Consider the following 18,866-nt stretch of genomic DNA (forward strand, 5'->3'; position numbering starts at 1 on the left):
TCATGCTCTGAACTAGTTGAGGTCAGAGATGCTCAAGATTCAGAGAAATTCAGAGATCACGCAAGGAAAGCAATGCACTGAGATGGATTCTATTGGGGAAAGTACTTGATTACAGAAGGAGGTTTATGCCGGCCAGAACATGGCGGCGGCTTAGGGTTCAACCCCAAATATACAAGAGATAAGATAGACATGCCTTCTAGCTTACACAGGTTATATAGCCCATCACAGAAACAAGCAAGGGTAGGAGATAAACGGCGGATGACTATGATCCCTTGGATCCGAGATGGACGGTTTCGAGTCATCACCGCAGCGAAAGGGTAAGTGAGCTGCGGGTGTACGGTAAATGTTGAATTCTTCAGTAATGTTCAGATTTTCAGGGAGTTACCAAGTGTTGGGTCCTGACAGTGACACGATTTCATTCTTTGGATGTAACCGATGATTTTCTTCTCTGAATGGAATTGATGTCTGGGGGTTTGCCGCATCGAACGTGTATAACCTGTATGTATCGCCAAACATGGGTGTGTGACATCACCTGGTGAAGGAAATCGTAGACGAAGATGATGCCAAACTGACACAGCTGCAGAATAAACAGGGCAGGAACATGTGCAGTGCGGCGAAGGCTGCTATTGCTGAGCTCCAGGGGCAAAAGCAAAACCCTGCGCCGGAGCTCCGAACTTCGGCAAAGGGTGGCCGGTGACGACGACGGAGGCTCCCAAGTACGTTCTGAAGCAGCTATCTTGTCCAGGGGAGAAGCATGAGCTCTCTGAAAGACACAAACTCTGTTCTCTGCAAATGCAATGCTCTTGAGTACTATCTTTTCTCAACTCAGTTAAGCGTCTACTGTGAAGTCTGTGATGCAGATGGATGCATCTTATCCGCATCTCAGTTGAGTACAAATGCAGGACGGCCGTTTAGTTGGAGGGAAATGAATATATTAGATTTATTACACCTTATAGTTGCATGGAAGATTATTTAGACTGTTTGCCTGCAATGCACACCCTCTGTTCCTAAATAGAAGACGTTTTTGCAGTTCAATTTAAACTACAAAAACGTCTTGCATTTCAAAACAGAGGTGGTATTGGTGTACTACAGTTTCTATGCAACCTGCTGCATATGTCCTCGCAGCTGGCTCCTATATTACACAAAACATCATTCATCTGTTTTTAATTGTTGTATTAAAAAACACTTGCATTTAATTGGTTTTGGGATTAGTACTTGGGTTTCAAAAAAAACTATTGCCTGTTTGTGGCATGAGCTAACCGGATTCATGTTTGCTGACACACAATCTTTCCCTAATAATAAAGCGGTCACCGTCATCCAAATTACCCCTACAGTTGGAAAAAATTACAATTCATGCTACCACCAAAGTAAAAAAAATCTGTCAAAAAAATAAATCAAACATGCCTTTTTTTAGGGGAAAATGGTGCCGCTTTATTTAACCGAAACTAGGAATGTCGTCTGAAATTACATGTAAAATAAAGTCTGGTGGTGAATCCACCCACACCTCCGAACGGTTCTCACCTACACCTACTCGCGCAAGATTATGAGCGGCTGCATTCCCCGAGGGTCGAATCCACATAACCTTGGCCTCCTCCATAGGCCTGAGCAACGCCTTGATCTCCTCCACCCAAGGCCCGACAGCAGAAAGATCCCTTTCCTGGTTGTTTAGCTTTTGCACCAGTGCGAGACAGTTCAACGTAACTCCACATGAGCTCTCTGAATGTTTAGATTCATAGCTAAGCGAACAGCAGTTCTGCATGCTAGAACTTCTGCCATCTCAGGATCGGTGATATTGGAAAAGAAGTGACATGACCCGGCTATGAACGCCCGCGTTGTGATCTCAAAGGACCGCACCTCCTTCTCTGTCGCCGTGCCTAGAGACATGCCTCACGCCCCTGCTCCCTCCCATAAAAAAAAAAAAAACACGCCCCTGCTCCGGTCGATCCAGCGGTGCCGCCGCTTCAGCTCCCGCTCATCGGGCGCCGCCGGAGCCACCTGCCCAGCGCGCTGCTCTGCCTGCCCTCACCGGTAGGCTTCCACCCCTGTCGCGCGCCACTTTGCATCCCCCTCCCATAGAGCTCCTGCACAACCGCCTCAAATCGCAGCTGGAAGCATGCAAATCTCTCGCTCTCTCTCTACTGGTGGGCATGGACTGATGTTTCTGCTCCTCTCTCTCTCTCTCTCTCTCTCTCTCTCTCTCTTATACATGGATCGGCAACTACATTCTTGCCAAACAAATATGTGCCCCTTTTCTTGAGATTGCGCCCACAACATGTTTGATGTTTTGCTTATAAAGAGTTGGACTTCATTTTTTTCAGTTTTTTTTAATGTATGAGGCCTGGTCTAATTTGTTTTCAAAAGTGAACCTACTGTACATGCCAATGCATCTAGGAAAATTAAGTTTTTTTGCCAAACTAACTGGATGCTTAAATTCTGGATATGAACATTGATTGGGTGCTGAAATGTTTCGCTAATGATAGTTTCCAACATGCTTTTTAGCACAACTACAGAACTACAGAAATACATATAAACTATTATAGTTCAACCAATTTGCAGTTTTTAATTATGTGTACTGAAAATGGATTTGGTGTCCACGACATGTGAAGTTAAGATCAACTTAAATTGTGTGTTAATGTTCTTCTCCTTTAACAAATATATACAATACGAGGCCATGATGCCCGGCAGATATGTAGCAACAAAGGTGATAACCTCTCTTTGGTCCCTTTGGTAAGATAAATTCGTTCTTCTGTGCATCTTGTATGAGTTTGATGCGGTAGGTTGGAAATTTATTGGATTTTGTTTGGTTCCTTCAGACTCAGAGGCTTTCATTTTGCTCAGTTGATTGGCTGAAGTTATGCACACAGCCCTGCAGGCTGTTTGTTGTAATGCAAATAAAGCATTTCTCCCGGCAAAACACCCAACAACAAGATTTTCTTTAGGGCTGATTTATCCAGAAGCCCAAACCATGTGGGTGTAGTTCTTGCAATTAGAATTACTAATATCCGTTTGTTAGAGTATAGTTATTTGGCAGAGAACTTCTTCTAGATGCTCTGCATCCTCTATGAGTAATGCACTTTGTTGTTTGTTGACCATTTATGGGTAGATTTTGCCTATTGGATAATGGCCCAGAAAATATCTTCTTAGAAAATAGCATTGGCAACTTTGATAAATCGAGAAAGCTTCTTCTTTGTTTGAGTTGAAATTAAGAAACCTCCCACAGAGCAATGTCGTCTTCATCATGCTGCAACTATAAAACACAGGGTGACCAAACCCGAAAAGTTGATGGGAATTTAGTTTACATTTGGATTCCTTTGTACTGCCTACAATATTATAGCTTAAATATTGCTACTAAATTTCTCGGAGTGGTGATGCATGCAAACAATTTCTTAGAGATAGGCTGTGTACAATCATTCACGATGCAGATCTGTTAATTTTAATTTTGGAATAATGGATATGTTCTATTAGCTTGAGCTGGTGACAGGACACCTTTTGATTGCAGAAGCTCAAGTACTTGAGCCATCTAGAGAAATCACTAAAACTACTTGCTAATCCAGTGCATCTCTATCAAGATAAATCATACTGTAGGTGTTGCCATCTATGATCATTTCCCTATTCATACTCTGCAACTCCACTTGAAAAGGGCATGGAGTCAGGAAAAAGGCTACGAGCTTCTGATGGATATTCAATCTCATGGTCAGACTGTGGGTACATTAGGGTCAAAGCACCACAAGATAATTAGTTGCTAATTAAATATGGCATGAACCTCAATTAACACACTTATAGTTCAAGTTGAAGGAGCTTACTCTGATTCACAACCACAATAGCAGAGTAAATAACTTGGTAGTTTCATGTTTAACAACTTCTATTTTGATACTGTCTCGACGGCTTGATGGAAAAGATCGACGGAATAACATGGTTACAACTAACAGTCTGACGGCCTAAATCAAGTATGTTCCGTTGCCAACTTTCTCTTGAAGATAAAGACTGAAGCTTGTTGCTTTTGCTCATCCTGGTGCTACCTGATTAGTACTTAATCAAGATGAGTAATCATGATAGCTGGTGTTGAACTCCAGCCAACCATGGTGAGAAGGAATTGATGCTGCAGCTGTAAGCGGCGGGTGGCTACGCATTGGTAGCCGTTGTGCTGATATGTAACTCCAGCCAACCATGGTGAGCAGACTTTGATGTTGATATGTTAGTCTGGTAGATAAACATTACTAAATTTTCAATCAGATGTTAGTACTGGTTGAATGTCGATTAGGATATCAGTAGTACATACCCACATATGATTTTTTGCAGTTGCCATATGATTGAAATAAGTAGCTTGATTTATTGTTCAACAGAAGGTTCCTTTCATATTTACTACTCCCTCCGTCAGAAAACACTTGTCATCAAAATGGACAAAAAGGGATGTATCTAGAACTAAAATACATCTAGATACATCCCCTTTTATTCATTTTGATGACAAGTATTTCCGGACGGAGGGAATATTTGTGTGGTGTTTGCGGGTTCAGTAGGAATTCATCACATGGTGTCCACGCTTATGGTATGTGTGTGCTTGTGCTGATTCTCAAGAAAATGCTCGCCTTTAGGATGTGGTTCTTTAGTTCTAGGCATTTAGTACTTTTGGTTTTGAGGAAAAAAATTTGATCCTATTACCCTATACCTTGAAATAAAAGGTTCTAGCTGTGATTAGGAGTAATCAGATTATTTGCAAATCATGTGCAGAAAAATTGGATCAGTTATGGGAAAGCTCTCATGCCATATTACTGCTTTGTGTATTATATTTAGAAAATAAATCTTAGGGTAACATCATTTCCATATAATTTGTGCAGAGTTATGTATGTTTAATGCATGAATGGTAGAGGCAACATTAGATAGAAAATGACTACACCATGCATGCTCTTAGGAAAAAAGGCCATGATAACACCTGTCACATTTTCAGTTTTTTGAATAGCCTATTATAAGTCCTTATCTTACCATTTAAAGTTTGTCACGATGTGTTCTTTAAGTAGGATGGTGTGGCCATGCGAGGATATTTTTATACCCGGTGCAACGCACGGGCCCTTTTGCTAGTAAATATAAATGAAAACATGCACTTAGTATTTAACAGTGGCCTTCGTAAGTGCCAATAAATTATCACCGCAATATAGAGCAGGTCACACGTATTAATTCGTGAATATATTTTATATTGATCCAAACTTAATATATTCATTATTGAGTGGGCAGATAGCCAATCTCTTTCAGAAGACTATTCCAGCTGGCTGCCTTTAAAGACCATTCTGCGTGGCCACAAAAGCAAGGGCAGGAGGCCCAAGATACTGACTCTACTACCACTGTCTCAAAATACAAGACGTTTTTGTAGGCTATATAAAACGTTTCTAGGCTAATTTAGCCAACAAAAACGTCTTATATTTTGAAACGGAGGTAGTAGTATTTATTGTATACTGGTGCGTGTGGTAGCTAACCACTATCCATTGCTCTTGCTTGGCTCTAGTATAATTAGATTATTTATACTGTTGTCTGCAATCAAAACTGAAGCAAGGCGTTTCTACGCAAACTGCTCCTGTATAACACAAAACATTATCCGTCTGTTTTTAATTGTTGTATTTGAATGCATTCAATTGGTTTGGGATTAATACTTGCATTTCAACAGAATTATTGCCTCCCTCAAAAAAAATTGTTGCTTATTTGTGGCATGACCTAACCTGCTTCATGTGTGCTGACAATTTATTTTTTTGAAAACATGAACTCAGAATTTAACAGCGGCCTCCGTAAGTGTCAAAGACTTATTGTCGAAATACAGTTCAGGCCACACGAATTAATTCATGAATATAATTTATATTGACCCAAACTTAATCAATTCAACGGCACCGACGAATGCTACTAGTCGATAAAATATCAATGACAATAATCAGCCAGTGGGCAGCTCACCAATCTCTTTCAGAAGACTATTCCAGCTGGCGCATTTAAAGACTGTGCTGCATGGCCACAAGCGCAAGCAGAGGAGGGCCAAGATACTGACTTATATTTATCATCAACCGGCGTATTCCAGCTAGCGAGTATCCTTTGCTCTTGCTGGGCTCTAGTATGCTTCTGCTATCCACACAGGCAAGGCATCACGAAATCTCAGAAATCTGAAGATTTTGTTCATTCCCTTCTTCTGCAACTGCAAGCAGAGGAAGTTTCATCTTGATCACTGTTGATTGAATAATCCTGTATTCAGGTATATATATTCAGTTTTTTTTTTTGACAATCAGAACTTCCCCATTCAGTTTAGTTACCTGTCTTGTTCACTAGTTGGTCGATAATCTTGTATCATGTATTGCAGGTGCAGCAGCATGGTTTTCTCTTGGTGATTGCCCGACGATCTTCTGTTATCTATTGTGGTTCTTTGCTTGCGCTCAGCCTCGCGAGATCTTGAAACTATTGATAGACTGGAAGACTGGTTCTAAGGTAAGACTTGATGCCGTACCTCAGAGAGCTTCGGACCTTAGTTTCATAACTACTCCCTCCGTCCGGAAAAGCTTGTCCCAAGCTTGTCCTTCAAATGGATGTATCTAGCACTAACTTGGTACTAGATACATCCATTTGAAGGACAAGCTTTTTCGGACGGAGGGAGTACATGGGAATAAATTATGATGATTTATAGGCTAGCATGTCAGAAGATGATTAGCGTTAGGATGGATTTGACAACCACAAATAATTAGCTGGTTGATCAGTCTGTATCTAATTGTATGTTGTAACTCAATGCAACATATTCAGTAGTAGTTTGGTGTGGAGGCTGCCATCTCATGGCCCTTTAACTGACCAAAACAAACCAGCAAACCATGTAAATTGGCAACCGGAAAAAATTGAAAGGGAAGAATGCCAAATGATTAAGAATTTATACCTCAATACAAGTTTCTATGCAAACTGCTGCAAATATCCTCAGTCACACTCACACCTGGCCCCTGTATAACACAAAACATTATCCCTCTGTTTTTAATTGTTATATTTTAGAAGACTTAGATTCAATTATTTTTGGGATCAATACTTGCGTTTCAACAGAACTGTCCTATTTGTGGCATGAGCTAACTCGATTCATGTTTGCTCAGACAAAAGAAAAAAGAAAAACATGAACTTATAATTCTACGGCGGCATGCGTAAGTGTCAATAAACTATCACCAAAATGTAGTTTAGGTCACACAAATTAAATTCATGAATATACTTTATATGGGCCAAACTTAGCCTATTCATAAATGGCCCTGGTCAATGCTATTGGTCAATTAAAAGAGCAATGACAACAAGCAGCCAATGGGAAGCTTGCCAGTCTCTCTTGACTGGTTTGTTCTCGGAAGATGATCCAGGCACATGTATATTCAGTTTAGTTACCTGCACTTCTGGTACTCCTTTGTTTTGTTCACTAGTTGGTCAATAATCTTGTATCACCCGTTGCAGGTGCACCAGCATGGTTTTCCCTTGGTAATTGATGGGTGGTCATTCATTTTCAGCTTTTGGTTTCTGCCAGTCTCAAGGAATATCCTAGTGTTTTTGGTGGATCTCTGGCGCTGAGTTTGTCTGATCCATGGCAGCCGTACTTGAAACTTTGCTTAAATCAAGTGTCAATAAGTTGCAAGATGTCATTACAGGTGAGGCCATACTAATCCTAGGGGTGGAAGAAGAGCTCACAAAACTACTGCGACGAGTGGAACTAATTCAGTGTTGTATATATGATGCTGAGAAAAGGAGGACAAAAGAGCAAGCGGTAAACAATTGGCTTGGTCAACTGAGAGATGTTATATATGATCTTGATGAAATCTTGGATGTGGCTAGATGTAAAGGAAGCAAGAGACTTCCTGATGATCCTTCTTCATCATCAAGCAAATCAGCTGCATGTGTAGGCTTCTCAGTGTCCTCTTGCTTTTGTAACATCTGGTCACGTCGTGATGTTGCTGTTCGGATTAGAAGCCTCAACAAAAAGATTGAGAACATTGCAAATGATAAGATATTCTTAACGTTCAACAGTAGTACACAACCTACTGGAAATGGTCCAACATCCAGACTGATAAAAAGTTCCAACCTTCTTGAGCCCAACCTTGTGGGAAAGGAGATCATACATTCCAGTAGGAAGTTGGTGGACTTAGTGCTTGCACACAAGGAAAATAAGTCTTACAAGCTTGCTATTGTTGGAACAGGCGGAGTTGGAAAGACAACACTAGCTCAGAAAATATACAATGACACAAAAATAAAAGGAAGCTTCAAGATGCATGCATGGATTTGTGTTTCACGGGACTACAATGAAGTTACTCTTCTGAAAGAAGTTCTCCGGAATATTGGTGTGCATCATGAACAAGGTGAAACCATAGCAGAGTTGCGGAGTAAGCTTGCAGAAACAATTGAAGGGAAGAGTTTCTTTCTTGTTCTAGATGATGTATGGCATTCCAATGTATGGACGGGTTTATTTAGACTTCCCTTACATGCAACAACTAGAGAAGTAATATTGGTAACCACACGAGATAATCAAATTGCATTGAGAATAGGCACACAGTACACCCATCGAGTTGATCTCATGTCAGCAGAGGTGGGATGGGAGCTGCTTTGGAGGAGCATGAACATTGGTGAAGAGAAACAAGTGCAGAATTTTAAAAACACGGGGATTGAGATTGTTCGTAAATGTGGTCACCTCCCTCTTGCAATCAAGGTTACATCTAGTGCTTTGGCCAGCAGAGATCTAACAGAGAATGAGTGGAAAAAGTATCTGGGTAAATATATTGGCTCCCAGAGCATACTCTTGGACGAAGTAGAATTAGCTTTGTATCTAAGCTATGATGAGTTACCACATCGTCTGAAACAGTGTTTCCTTTATTGTGCTCTGTATGTTGAAGGTTCTATCATTCGACGTGATGAAGTTACCCGGTTATGGATTGCTGAAGGCTTCATCGAGGAGCAGCAAGGCCAACTACTAGAAGACATAGCAGAAGAGTACTACCATGAGCTAATCCACCGGAATCTCCTCCAACCAGATATCTCATATTTTGACATGTCTCACTGCAAAATGCACGACCTCTTAAGACAACTTGCTTTGAATATATCAAGAGAAGAATGTTTTGTTGGAGATGTTGAATCATTAAGGGGTGAAAATATGCCAAAACTGCGACGTGTTACTGCTGTTATTAAGAAGGATATGTCAGTGTTACCTAGAGTGGATAAGGTGGAAGTTAAGGTGAGGACTTTCCTAACTGTTAAGGGTCCATGGAGAATTGAGAATACATTGTTCAAGACATTCCTGCTTCTTCGTGTTTTGGTACTGAATTACTCACTTGTACAAAGCATCCCAGATTACATAGGAAAGCTGATACATCTACGTCTACTTAATCTAGATTATGCTGGCATATCTTGTCTTCCAGAATCCATTGGCTCCCTAAAGAACCTTCAAGTACTGAGCTTGAGATGGTGTAATGATCTGCACAGTCTTCCTTTGGCAATGACCCTGTTGTGCAGTTTAAGATGTCTTAATCTTTTGGGCACAGAAATAAATCGGGTTCCCAAAGGGATAGGGAAACTGAAGTTCCTCACGTATTTAGAAGATTATCCTGTTGGTGATGGAAGTGATAATGCTGTTGTACAAGATGGATGGAAGTTGGAAGAGTTGTCTCCTTTGTCGCATATGAGGTATCTTCTTCTTATCAAGTTGGAAAGAGCAGCTCACTGCAGTACAAATGCAATTCTTACAGACAAAAAGCATCTAAAACACCTAACACTAGAGTGGACTGAACGTGGAGAGGGGTCATATTCAGAAGAAGATGTTAGCAATATTAAGGAGGTCTTTGAGCAGCTAATACCTCCGCACAACCTGGAAGACCTATGTATTGTCAGATTCTTTGGTCAGCGGTATCCCACCTGGTTAGGTACCACCTATTTGTCTTCATTAATACACTTGAAACTCATAGATGTACGATCATGTGCGCATCTTCCACCGATCTGGCAGCTACCCAACTTGAAATTTCTTAAGATTGGGGGAGCACATGCAGTTACCAAGGTTGGGCCTGAATTTGTTGGCTGTAAGAAGGGTGATCCTGTATGTAATGAGTTGGTTGCTTTCCCTAAACTTGAATGGTTGATCTTCGAGGATATGCCCAACTGGAAGGTGTGGTCTTTTTTTGAGGAAGAAGTTGCTGACGATGTAAGGGGAGAGGATGGAGCTGCTGAGATCCGCAAAGAGGATGCCCAATCGGCAAGGTTGCAACTGCTGCCTCGTTTGGTGGGCTTGCAACTTGTAGGTTGCCCAAAGCTGAGCGGTCTGCCACGACAGCTTGGAAAAGACACCGCCTGTTTGAAGGAGCTCAGTTCAACGGGACTGAACAACTTAAAGGCCATGGAGGATCGCCCAGTGCTCTCTGAACTTGTTGTTTCGTACTGTGAAGGCCTGGAGAGGATCTGCAACCTCCCTCAAGTGACAGAGCTGCGTGTAGGTGGTTGTCCAAACTTAAGCCATGTAGAAGGATTGGGTAGTTTGCAGCGGCTGTGGGTGAGTGAGGATATGCAAGAAATCTTTTCACGCTGGGTACCTGGGCTTCAAGAGCAGCACCGGCGACTTCATGGCGAAGACCTGGATATCTACACATGGACAAGGTACAAGGTATATTTGAACAACACATACTGATTCAATATTAGTATTTGTGACTTTGATTCTTTTAGCAGCCATGACCCACGATTCATGTTCTGAAAATTCAATTTTAAGCTTATGGAACAAAAATGCCTGAGCAGAACTTTGTATACATGCCAAAACTGGTGCAAGCATACAAGTTCTTAAGTGCAGTATGATTTAGCTCTAAAAAACTCATCTGTTTTCCTGCTGTAACTAACATGCATTGGATTGGACACCCATGTTGTGGCTTACATTCTCATAATCTTCCTCTTAGAGTTGATAATATCGGCAAACCGTGAAAGGCGGCGACAAGTTCTTTCAAGAAGCTATCTGTCATCTGTGGGAGGAGAAGCGTCAAAGAAAAGGGGCAAGCTCTGTTCTGTGCGATGGAGCTGAAGAAGAAGAAGAAGAAGGAAACTGCAGAAACTACTTACTAGCTACACCATCTGCCAAAAAACTTGATAGTGCAATGCAGTGCTCTTCGTGGTACTACTATCGTTTTCTTTTCTGAACTTAATCATTGTGTGATGGAGATCGATGATACTCTCGTACATTTTATCTGCGTTTTAATTACTTATGTGAAACGCACTGCACTGCACTGCACTCTGGTTTAAGCTAAGTGTGTGATCTGTTTTTGGCTACTGTTAGGCGGGCTCAGTGGCCGTTTAGTTTAGTTCGGAGGAATTGGATATAGGAGTATTTTGGAACGTTGTATTGTGATCAAACTGAAGCGAGGCGCATCTCGTGTGTTACTCGCACGCTGGATTAATTGGGTGTAATCAGAACTTAAATCTTGTGTGTGGGACAATCAATCAACACCGGTTTTCATTTCAGAGGACACTGAAATCGCATTGTACCGCCAAGCCTGTGTGTTTAGGAAATCTTAGACGACGAAGATGATGCCCAAATCGTAGACACACACAGCCACAGCTGCGGAATAAACACGGCACAAACGCGTGCTGTTGCTGCTGCGCTCCAGGAGCACAACCCTGCGCCGGAACTTCAGCAAAGAGAAGTCGGGATCCGCGGAGATGCCTTCGGCTTCGTCGGCGGTGGGGAGGCTGCAGGCGGCGGCGCAGGACGCCGCCAACTCCTCCTCCTCCTCCTCCTCCTCGCGCTCCGCCTTCTCCGACCAGCTCCTCCTGCCCAGGGAGGCAGGGTACGTCCGAGCTCCCCCTCCTCAGCCTCCTCTGATCCGATCGATGCGCCCTGTTCTCGCTCGCTCGCCCGGTAGATTGCTAAGATTTGGGGGCGGATTTGGCCGTTTGCTGCTAGTAATTGTATGGTAGGAAATCCCTTGCAACACCTACACCTCATGTTTCCTCTATGGCTTATCATCAGAGCTTTTGAAGCGAGTTAAAAGTGATTTGATATGTAATAAATATTTGGCAGGGGAAATCTTCGGTTATGTGTATGTATGGCAGGACAACCCAATTGTTCGATTTCTGTTTACTTTTATGTCAGTAGTATTTGTGGTGTCTATGACATCTCTTGTTCCATATGGTGCTATATATAGCGTTCTGTATCTTAAATGCCAAACCACAAACCTGAGAACAAGAATTAGGCTGGGCAATGTACTCTGTATGTTGTACACGTATTTGTGGAACTTCTAAACAGCAGATATTCGGTTGCCAGTGTACATGCTTAGCAATGTCGATTTAGGAGATTGCAACTCTGCCTCACTATGCAGCTGTCTGCTACATGATTATTATTGCTGAACTTTCCATATCCCAATTCTACAATTGTACTCTCTTAACATCCCCTGTGCCTCCTCCTTAAGCAAATCCCCAGGCCTCTCTGCCTCACCTTCTCATGCTCATCCTCCTGCTTTGTGCGGTGCTGCCACTGTGCACCCTATGGTGCTGCGCCAACTGAGGTTGTCACCCTTGAGCAGTGGCTGCGGGGGGTTGAAGTACACTGATCCCTATGTTAAATTAGCCCCCCTAATGTGAAGAAACCTGACCCAGTTGATTTTTTTTATCCTAATAATTGAAATTTTGATATTGGCTCCAGTTTATTTATTTATTTGGTCAGTAGTTGATTGAGAGCTGCTTGATACTTGTAGGTGAAAGGTTTGTCCCCCCCTTAGTTGAAATTGAAAGTATTGATTTGCACTAGTCCGAAGTTCTATCAGAACCTCCCAGTTTAGAGGTTAAAAACTGGAAAGGTCAGTTGCAAGTTCAAACATCCAGTAGATAGCATGCTTTGAAATTTTGTGGCATGCAATTGAATGCTGGGGATGGAACAAAGACAATGTGGAGGGTTGGGGTCTGCATCTGCCAACCAAAGCTGCAGTCATCTACCAAATAGACTCTGTGCCTATATAGTGAAATCTGTATGGCACATGCATGGCATCTACTCTCTAGTCTTCGTTTCTAGATTTAGGCTGCAGCCGTAACATTTTTGGTGATGTAAACGTTGACATGTTGTACTGTAAATCTGTAATCCCTGACTCAAGTTATGCTCCTTGCAAGTTTGCAACTTGTTGAGTAACGTGATTGTATTAGGAAACATAGGTTAGACTAGGAAATATTCTGGCTTGCCTTGTACTCCAAGTAGATCATGTACTCCTATATATATGCCCATGAGGCTCAAGCAATACAACGAACAATTCCATCAATCCCTCTCTCCCTTACAACATGGTATCTATCGCAAGTCGATCCTAAACCCTAGCCACCGCCGCTTCCACACCCGTGCGCCGCCCCTGGGGCGGTCGGCCTCCATGACCGCCGCCGGGGGCCGCGCCGCCCGTACCTAGGGTTCGTCCGCCGGCCGTGTTGGCCGGCTGCCCTAGAGAGTTTTTTTCCCGATCCTTTGATCTGGGTTTTCTCTCTCTTGCCGGTCGCTTTGATCGGCGTCTACTTTTTGGTTTTCCGGTCTTTGTGATCCGGTTTGCGTCGCCCACCGCCGCCGTCGACCCCGTGCGCCTCTACTCCGACTTCGGCATCGACTACACCGGCGTCTTCACCGACATGGCGGCCTCGCGCGTCGTCCACGCGTCTACCCGCCGGTCGCCCCGACCCGGCGGCCTCGCATCATGCGGCGGCCCTTCACCGCCGCCGTTCGCGCGACGGCCCGCCCGTCGATCTACGCCGGCCGTCACCGCCTGCTCCGACCGGGACTCCTGCATCACCCCGACCCGGCGGCCTCGCGCCATGCGGCGGCCAATCATAGCCGCCCTGTCGCCTGCCGCCGCCGGCTTCATCTCGGACTTCGCCGCCACCACGCCTCCATCGAGCGGCGTCCCGACCTCGCGCGCGATCGGCTTGATCACCCGCTCGCCGCCGCGATCCGCCTCATCTACGCCGCGCGACCGACTTGGCCCGTCAGTAACGCGCGCCTCCGCAGGTCCCGTGAAGATCATCTCCGAGTTCAGCGCGCCCCTCCGCCGATCGAGCAACGGGCTGCCGCTGCGTCGCCCCGTCGGGCCGCAGCGCCGCCGCCCCGTGGTTCTTCTCCTGGCTGCACCGACCCGCGTCACCGCTGCGTCGCCCCTTCGGGCCGTAGTGCCGCGGCCCGCGGTCCACCGCCGCCCCGAGGCCGTCCGCTCCTGGTCGTCCCCGTGGCCGCACCGACCCTCGCGTCGCCGCTACATCGCCCCATCGGGCCGTAGCGAGCATGGCACGTGGTCCACGCAGCCGCCCCGAGGCCGTTCCCGCGGTTGCACCGACCCGCACTCCTCCACCGCGCCGCCCTTTCGGGATGTCGCGCCGCGGCCCGCGGTCTCCGCCGCCGCCCCGAGGTCTTACCGCCGTCGCCCCGACCTGCCCGCCGCCGCTGCGTCGCCCCTTCGGGCCGTAGCGCCGCGGCCCGCGGTCCACTCTGCCGTCACCGCGCGTCGACCTCCCGTGGTATGTGCTGCGCCGTCTCCCTTGGCGCAGGAACGCCACCGTCCGCGCCGGTCTTCGTCACGCTGTCGGGTTCTTCGCCTACTTCGAGCACCGCCGCCGCACCCCTAACCTAGCCGCCGCCGCCGCCGTCAGGCCGCCGCCGCCGCCGTCAGGCCGCCGCCGCCGCTCTTCTTTGGCCGCCGCCGCCGCTACCACCGTAGCAGCCGCAGCCGCCCGTCCACCTTCTTCGTCTTCGTCCAGCACCAGCCCGTCGCCAGCATCGCCGTCATCTAACTTGACCGCTTCATCTACTCCGACAACCGCGGGCGACATTGGCCCCGTGCCGATTGGCGCCGCAACCGTCGTCGAGTCCTTCTCTGCTGGCCTCTCCGACTTCTTCGACATGGCGTACAGCTTGTGCAGGTCCCTCGTCTACGCATGCCCGGTGCTGGCAACACCGCCGCGTGCCTTCGTCCACGACGTGTCCCCGGGCCTGGCAAGCCTGGCGCGGCGCTTCATCAACTTCGTCTTCGTCCGTCTACGCATGCCCGGTGCTGGCAACACCGGTGCGTGCCTTCGTCCACGATGTGTCCCCGGGCTTGGCAAACCCGCCGCGACGCGTCGTCAACATCATCTACTTCCTGGCGCACCACTACTTCGACACCACTGCGCCCATGCTAACTCGGCGCCCCCTTGCGCCCGTGGCTCCACGGCGACTTCCTCGACACCGGCTACCCCGACTCGACATCGACCACGGCATTCTTCGCACGGCTACCTCGACCACGGCTCCACCACCCACGCTCTCGGCTACATCGACAAACGGCACAAAGGGCTACCGCCTGCTTGAGCAACCTCGTTGGTTTCCACTCCAGCCACGACTCCGCGATGCATCGACCGTTACGACTGTGGGGGGTGTCCGTCGGCTTGCCTTCGGATTCTTCTCCAGTCTCACCGTCTGCATCGCTACCGTTGTGACTGCGGGGGGATGTTGAGTAACGTGATTGTATTAGGAAACATAGGTTAGACTAGGAAATATTCTGGCTTGCCTTATACTCCAAATAGATCATGTACTCCTATATATATGCCCATGAGGCTCAAGCAATACAACGAACAATTCCACCAATCCCTCTCTCCCTTACAACACAACTGACGTATGATCCTTTGGTATTGCAGACGGATGGTGTCTCTGTCGGCTTGCGCGAAGTTCGGCGCTGTCAGCTTTGTGGTTGGCGTCGTGGTTGGCTTCACCCTGAATAAAAGGCTGCGCCGGTGGGCTGCCAAGCTGCTCAAGAGAATTAAGGACGATAACTAGCAAAGCTAGCAGAATTAATCTCAAAATTTTGTTGGCAAGTGTGCTCTAGTTACCTCTGTAGTAACCTCAAGTTGGATCTCCTTGACTGCTTGGATCAACTGTGATGGATACAACATAGTCGTTTGTAAGCTGTATCGCAAAATTCTCTTTTGGGGGGATCTTTATTACTGGTGCAGATTCCACAGTACATCTCTCGTTGACCGTAAACGTATGGTGCCGTTGTGTTTGAGACTTGCTTTCATTGCTGGTTGCTGAAAATGATGAGCTAATGTTGTTTGGTGAAATAATACAGTTTGTCTAATTCACATCTAGATGTTTTTTAAGGATATCACATCTAACCTCCCACAAATAACTCTGCAACAAGAAACAAAAAAAAAGCTGGGACAAAAAAAATAGACCACAAACATAGTGGACATCAGGTTTGATGTGACACAACTATGTCACATCTAGATGTGTCCTAGACACACCCTAAATAATATCATGACAATTGAATTAATAATAGAAGTAGCTAGTGTTGTTTGGGTATACAATTCATTCCAACCGAGGGCTTTGCTGTTGCTTGGCTTTCCAGTATATATATGCTGTTGCCGGCTTAGGTAAGGCATCAGGCTGAATCGTCAAGAAAGAAAAAGTGAGCCACCTTGAGTGCTTTTGCTTTTGCCTTTTGCTGCAATGGTGGGTGGGAAGGATGGAATAATTAGTGGGTTAAACAAATTATAAGATAAGCATCATTAGCCCTCTTCACCTCTATTCTCTTCCAGCCAGCACCAAAGCTTGCCTTTATGCGACTAATTCTTGCTTCAGACCAAAGTGATTCCCCGCTGAGTTCGCCTCCTCGAGTGTGCCTTTCACCGATTTTTGTTCTCTCCGTTCTTCCTCTTCTCCACACGCAGAGGAAAAGTTTGTCTTGATCCTCTCAAGTTCGTCGTTCCTTCCCCGTTGGTCCACTGGTCACCACTGATTGAAGTGATCCTGTGGACTTACCGGCCCGTGTTCAGGTATATATTTGATCTCAGTATCCTTAACTTCTTGATTTGTATCGCGGTGGGAGGCACTCCTTCTGTTCACTAATTGATACATAATCTTGTATTATCTATATAATACTGCAGGTGTAGAAGCAGTATGGTTTTCTGGTGGTGATTGAACGGTAATCTTCTATGAGATCGACTGATCATCATAGCAAACTGCTTCTTCAAGATTTATGATCACTATTGGTTCTTACTATTGACCGTTTTTCCTTGACCGGAGAGTGGTTTGTAAGGTAAAGACTTGCAATCAACTTAACTTTCATTAGTCCAGTCGAATAAACTAGTTATCAAGATTTCTAGGCTAGCACTGGGGCTATTCATCAGATGAATCAGAAAGCAAAAAAGCCGCTGGATGATTAATCTAGGTGTTGTAACAGATAGAAATATACTTCATCCGGTCCTTTTTACTCCGCATATACTTGACGCAACATTTTCTTTGGTTCCGATTGACTGCTATGCAGCTGCCATTGGATGGCGCCCTTAAGCAGGCAAGACAAACTAATAAATATTTTTGTATGAAAAACTGAAACACATGTAAATTTGCGAGCATAAAAAATGGAACTTAGTCCTTGATACATGGCACTACTCAAGGTGCTGAATCTATATGTATGTTGCATACATAGCTTTCATTAGGCAAAAAATATAGTAAATGTAAATAGTAACTAAGTAGCTTCTAGTGTATCTGTAGAGCCTTGTCTAATTTTTGAAAGCATTCACTTTCAGCTTCCAATTTCTGCTATTCTCAGAACAAGTGACTGGTGGTTTGGGTGGATCTCCCTTGCCGAGTTTGTCTGATTGATGGCAGCCATACTTGAATCTTTGCTTGGATCATGCGCCAGTAAGTTGCAAAATATCATTACAGATGAGGCGATACTAATCCTTGGGGTGGAAGACGATCTCAGAGAAGTCCTGCGACGAGTAGAACTAATACAATGTTGCATATATGATGCGGAGAAAAGGAGGACAAAAGAGCTAGCAGTAAACAATTGGCTCGGCCAACTGAGAGATATTATATATGATGTTGATGAAATCCTGGACGTGGCTAGGTGTAAAGGAAGCAAGCTACTGCCTGATGATCCTTCATCATCATCAAACAAATCGGCTGCATGTAAAGGCCTCTCAGTTTCCTCTTGCTTTTGTAACATTGGATCACGTCGTGATGTTGCTATTCGGATTAGAAGCCTCAACAAAAAGATTGAGAACATTGCAAATGACAAGATATTCTTCACATTCAACAATAGTACACAGCCTCCTGGAAATGGTCCAACATCTAGACTGATAAGAAGTTTCAACCTTGTTGAGCCCAACCTTGTGGGAAAGGAGATCATACATTCCAGCAGGAAGTTGGTGGACTTGGTGCTTGCACACAAGGAATACAAGTCTTATAAGCTCGGTATTGTTGGAACGGGTGGAGTTGGAAAGACAACACTAGCTCAGAAAATATACAATGACCAAAAAATAAAAGGAAGCTTCAATCTACAAGCATGGATTTGTGTTTCGCGAGACTACAATGAAGTTACTCTCCTGAAAGAGGTTCTCCGGAATATTGGTGTGCATCATGAGCAGAGCTCCAAAGGAAGCTTGCAGAAACAATTGAAGGGAAGAGTTTCTTTCTGGTTCTAGATGATGTCTGGCATTCCGATGTATGGATGTATCTATTAAGGCCTGTATTACATGAAACAATATCCAGAGTAATATTGGTAACCACACGAGATGATCAAATTACAAGGAGAATAGGTGTAGAGCATACCCATCGAGTTGATCTCATGCACTGGTGGAAAAACAGGCTTCCGTCCAGCCCCATAAGTCGCGAAGCTGTAGGAACCGCGACTAATGGGACCTTTAGTCACGGTTCTGGAGGTGAACCGCGACCAAAGGCCTGGGCCCAGGGCGCTCGGTGGCTAGCTGGCGCACGTGAGGGTCTTTAGTCGCGGTTGGCCAGGACAACCGCGACTAAAGGCCTTCGGGCACCTTTAGTCACGGTTTGCCAGGCCAACCGCAACTAAAGCCCCTCCCCTATATATACCCATCCAGCAGCCAACACTTAGCCATTTGGAGCCATTCTC

At 45.3% G+C, this 18,866-nt stretch overlaps 3 protein-coding genes across 4 annotated transcripts; all 3 read left to right on the plus strand.

Annotated features, from left to right (window-relative positions):
- Positions 1–2,028: 2,028 nt before the first annotated feature.
- Positions 2,029–11,439, plus strand: LOC119274726 (disease resistance protein RGA2-like). Of its 2 annotated transcripts, none has more exons than XM_037555443.1 (5): positions 2,029–4,170; positions 5,757–6,226; positions 6,332–6,456; positions 7,441–10,614; positions 10,905–11,439. In XM_037555443.1, exons 4-5 carry the CDS (start codon positions 7,568–7,570, stop codon positions 10,927–10,929), a joined length of 3,072 nt encoding a protein of 1,023 aa, XP_037411340.1. In that variant the 5' UTR covers positions 2,029–4,170; positions 5,757–6,226; positions 6,332–6,456; positions 7,441–7,567; the 3' UTR covers positions 10,930–11,439. The 2 variants fall into 2 exon arrangements, with proteins under 2 accessions (XP_037411340.1, XP_037411341.1); XM_037555444.1 differs by having other exon boundaries at positions 2,030–4,170; positions 7,441–10,621.
- Positions 11,440–11,538: 99 nt separating this feature from the next.
- LOC119274732 lies at positions 11,539–15,885 on the plus strand. Its single transcript, XM_037555449.1, has 2 exons — positions 11,539–11,789; positions 15,634–15,885. Exons 1-2 carry the CDS (start codon positions 11,662–11,664, stop codon positions 15,770–15,772), a joined length of 267 nt encoding a protein of 88 aa, XP_037411346.1. The 5' UTR covers positions 11,539–11,661; the 3' UTR covers positions 15,773–15,885.
- Positions 15,886–16,522: 637 nt separating this feature from the next.
- Positions 16,523–18,586, plus strand: LOC119274731 (putative disease resistance protein RGA4). Its single transcript, XM_037555448.1, has 3 exons — positions 16,523–16,770; positions 16,882–17,033; positions 17,524–18,586. The coding sequence occupies exon 3, from the start codon at positions 17,599–17,601 to the stop codon at positions 18,421–18,423; it is 825 nt and encodes a 274-aa protein (XP_037411345.1). The 5' UTR covers positions 16,523–16,770; positions 16,882–17,033; positions 17,524–17,598; the 3' UTR covers positions 18,424–18,586.
- Positions 18,587–18,866: the final 280 nt, after the last annotated feature.

The sequence above is a fragment of the Triticum dicoccoides genome, chromosome 3B (genome assembly GCF_002162155.2).
Source record: "Triticum dicoccoides isolate Atlit2015 ecotype Zavitan chromosome 3B, WEW_v2.0, whole genome shotgun sequence".
Taxonomy (NCBI): Eukaryota; Viridiplantae; Streptophyta; class Magnoliopsida; order Poales; family Poaceae; genus Triticum; species Triticum dicoccoides.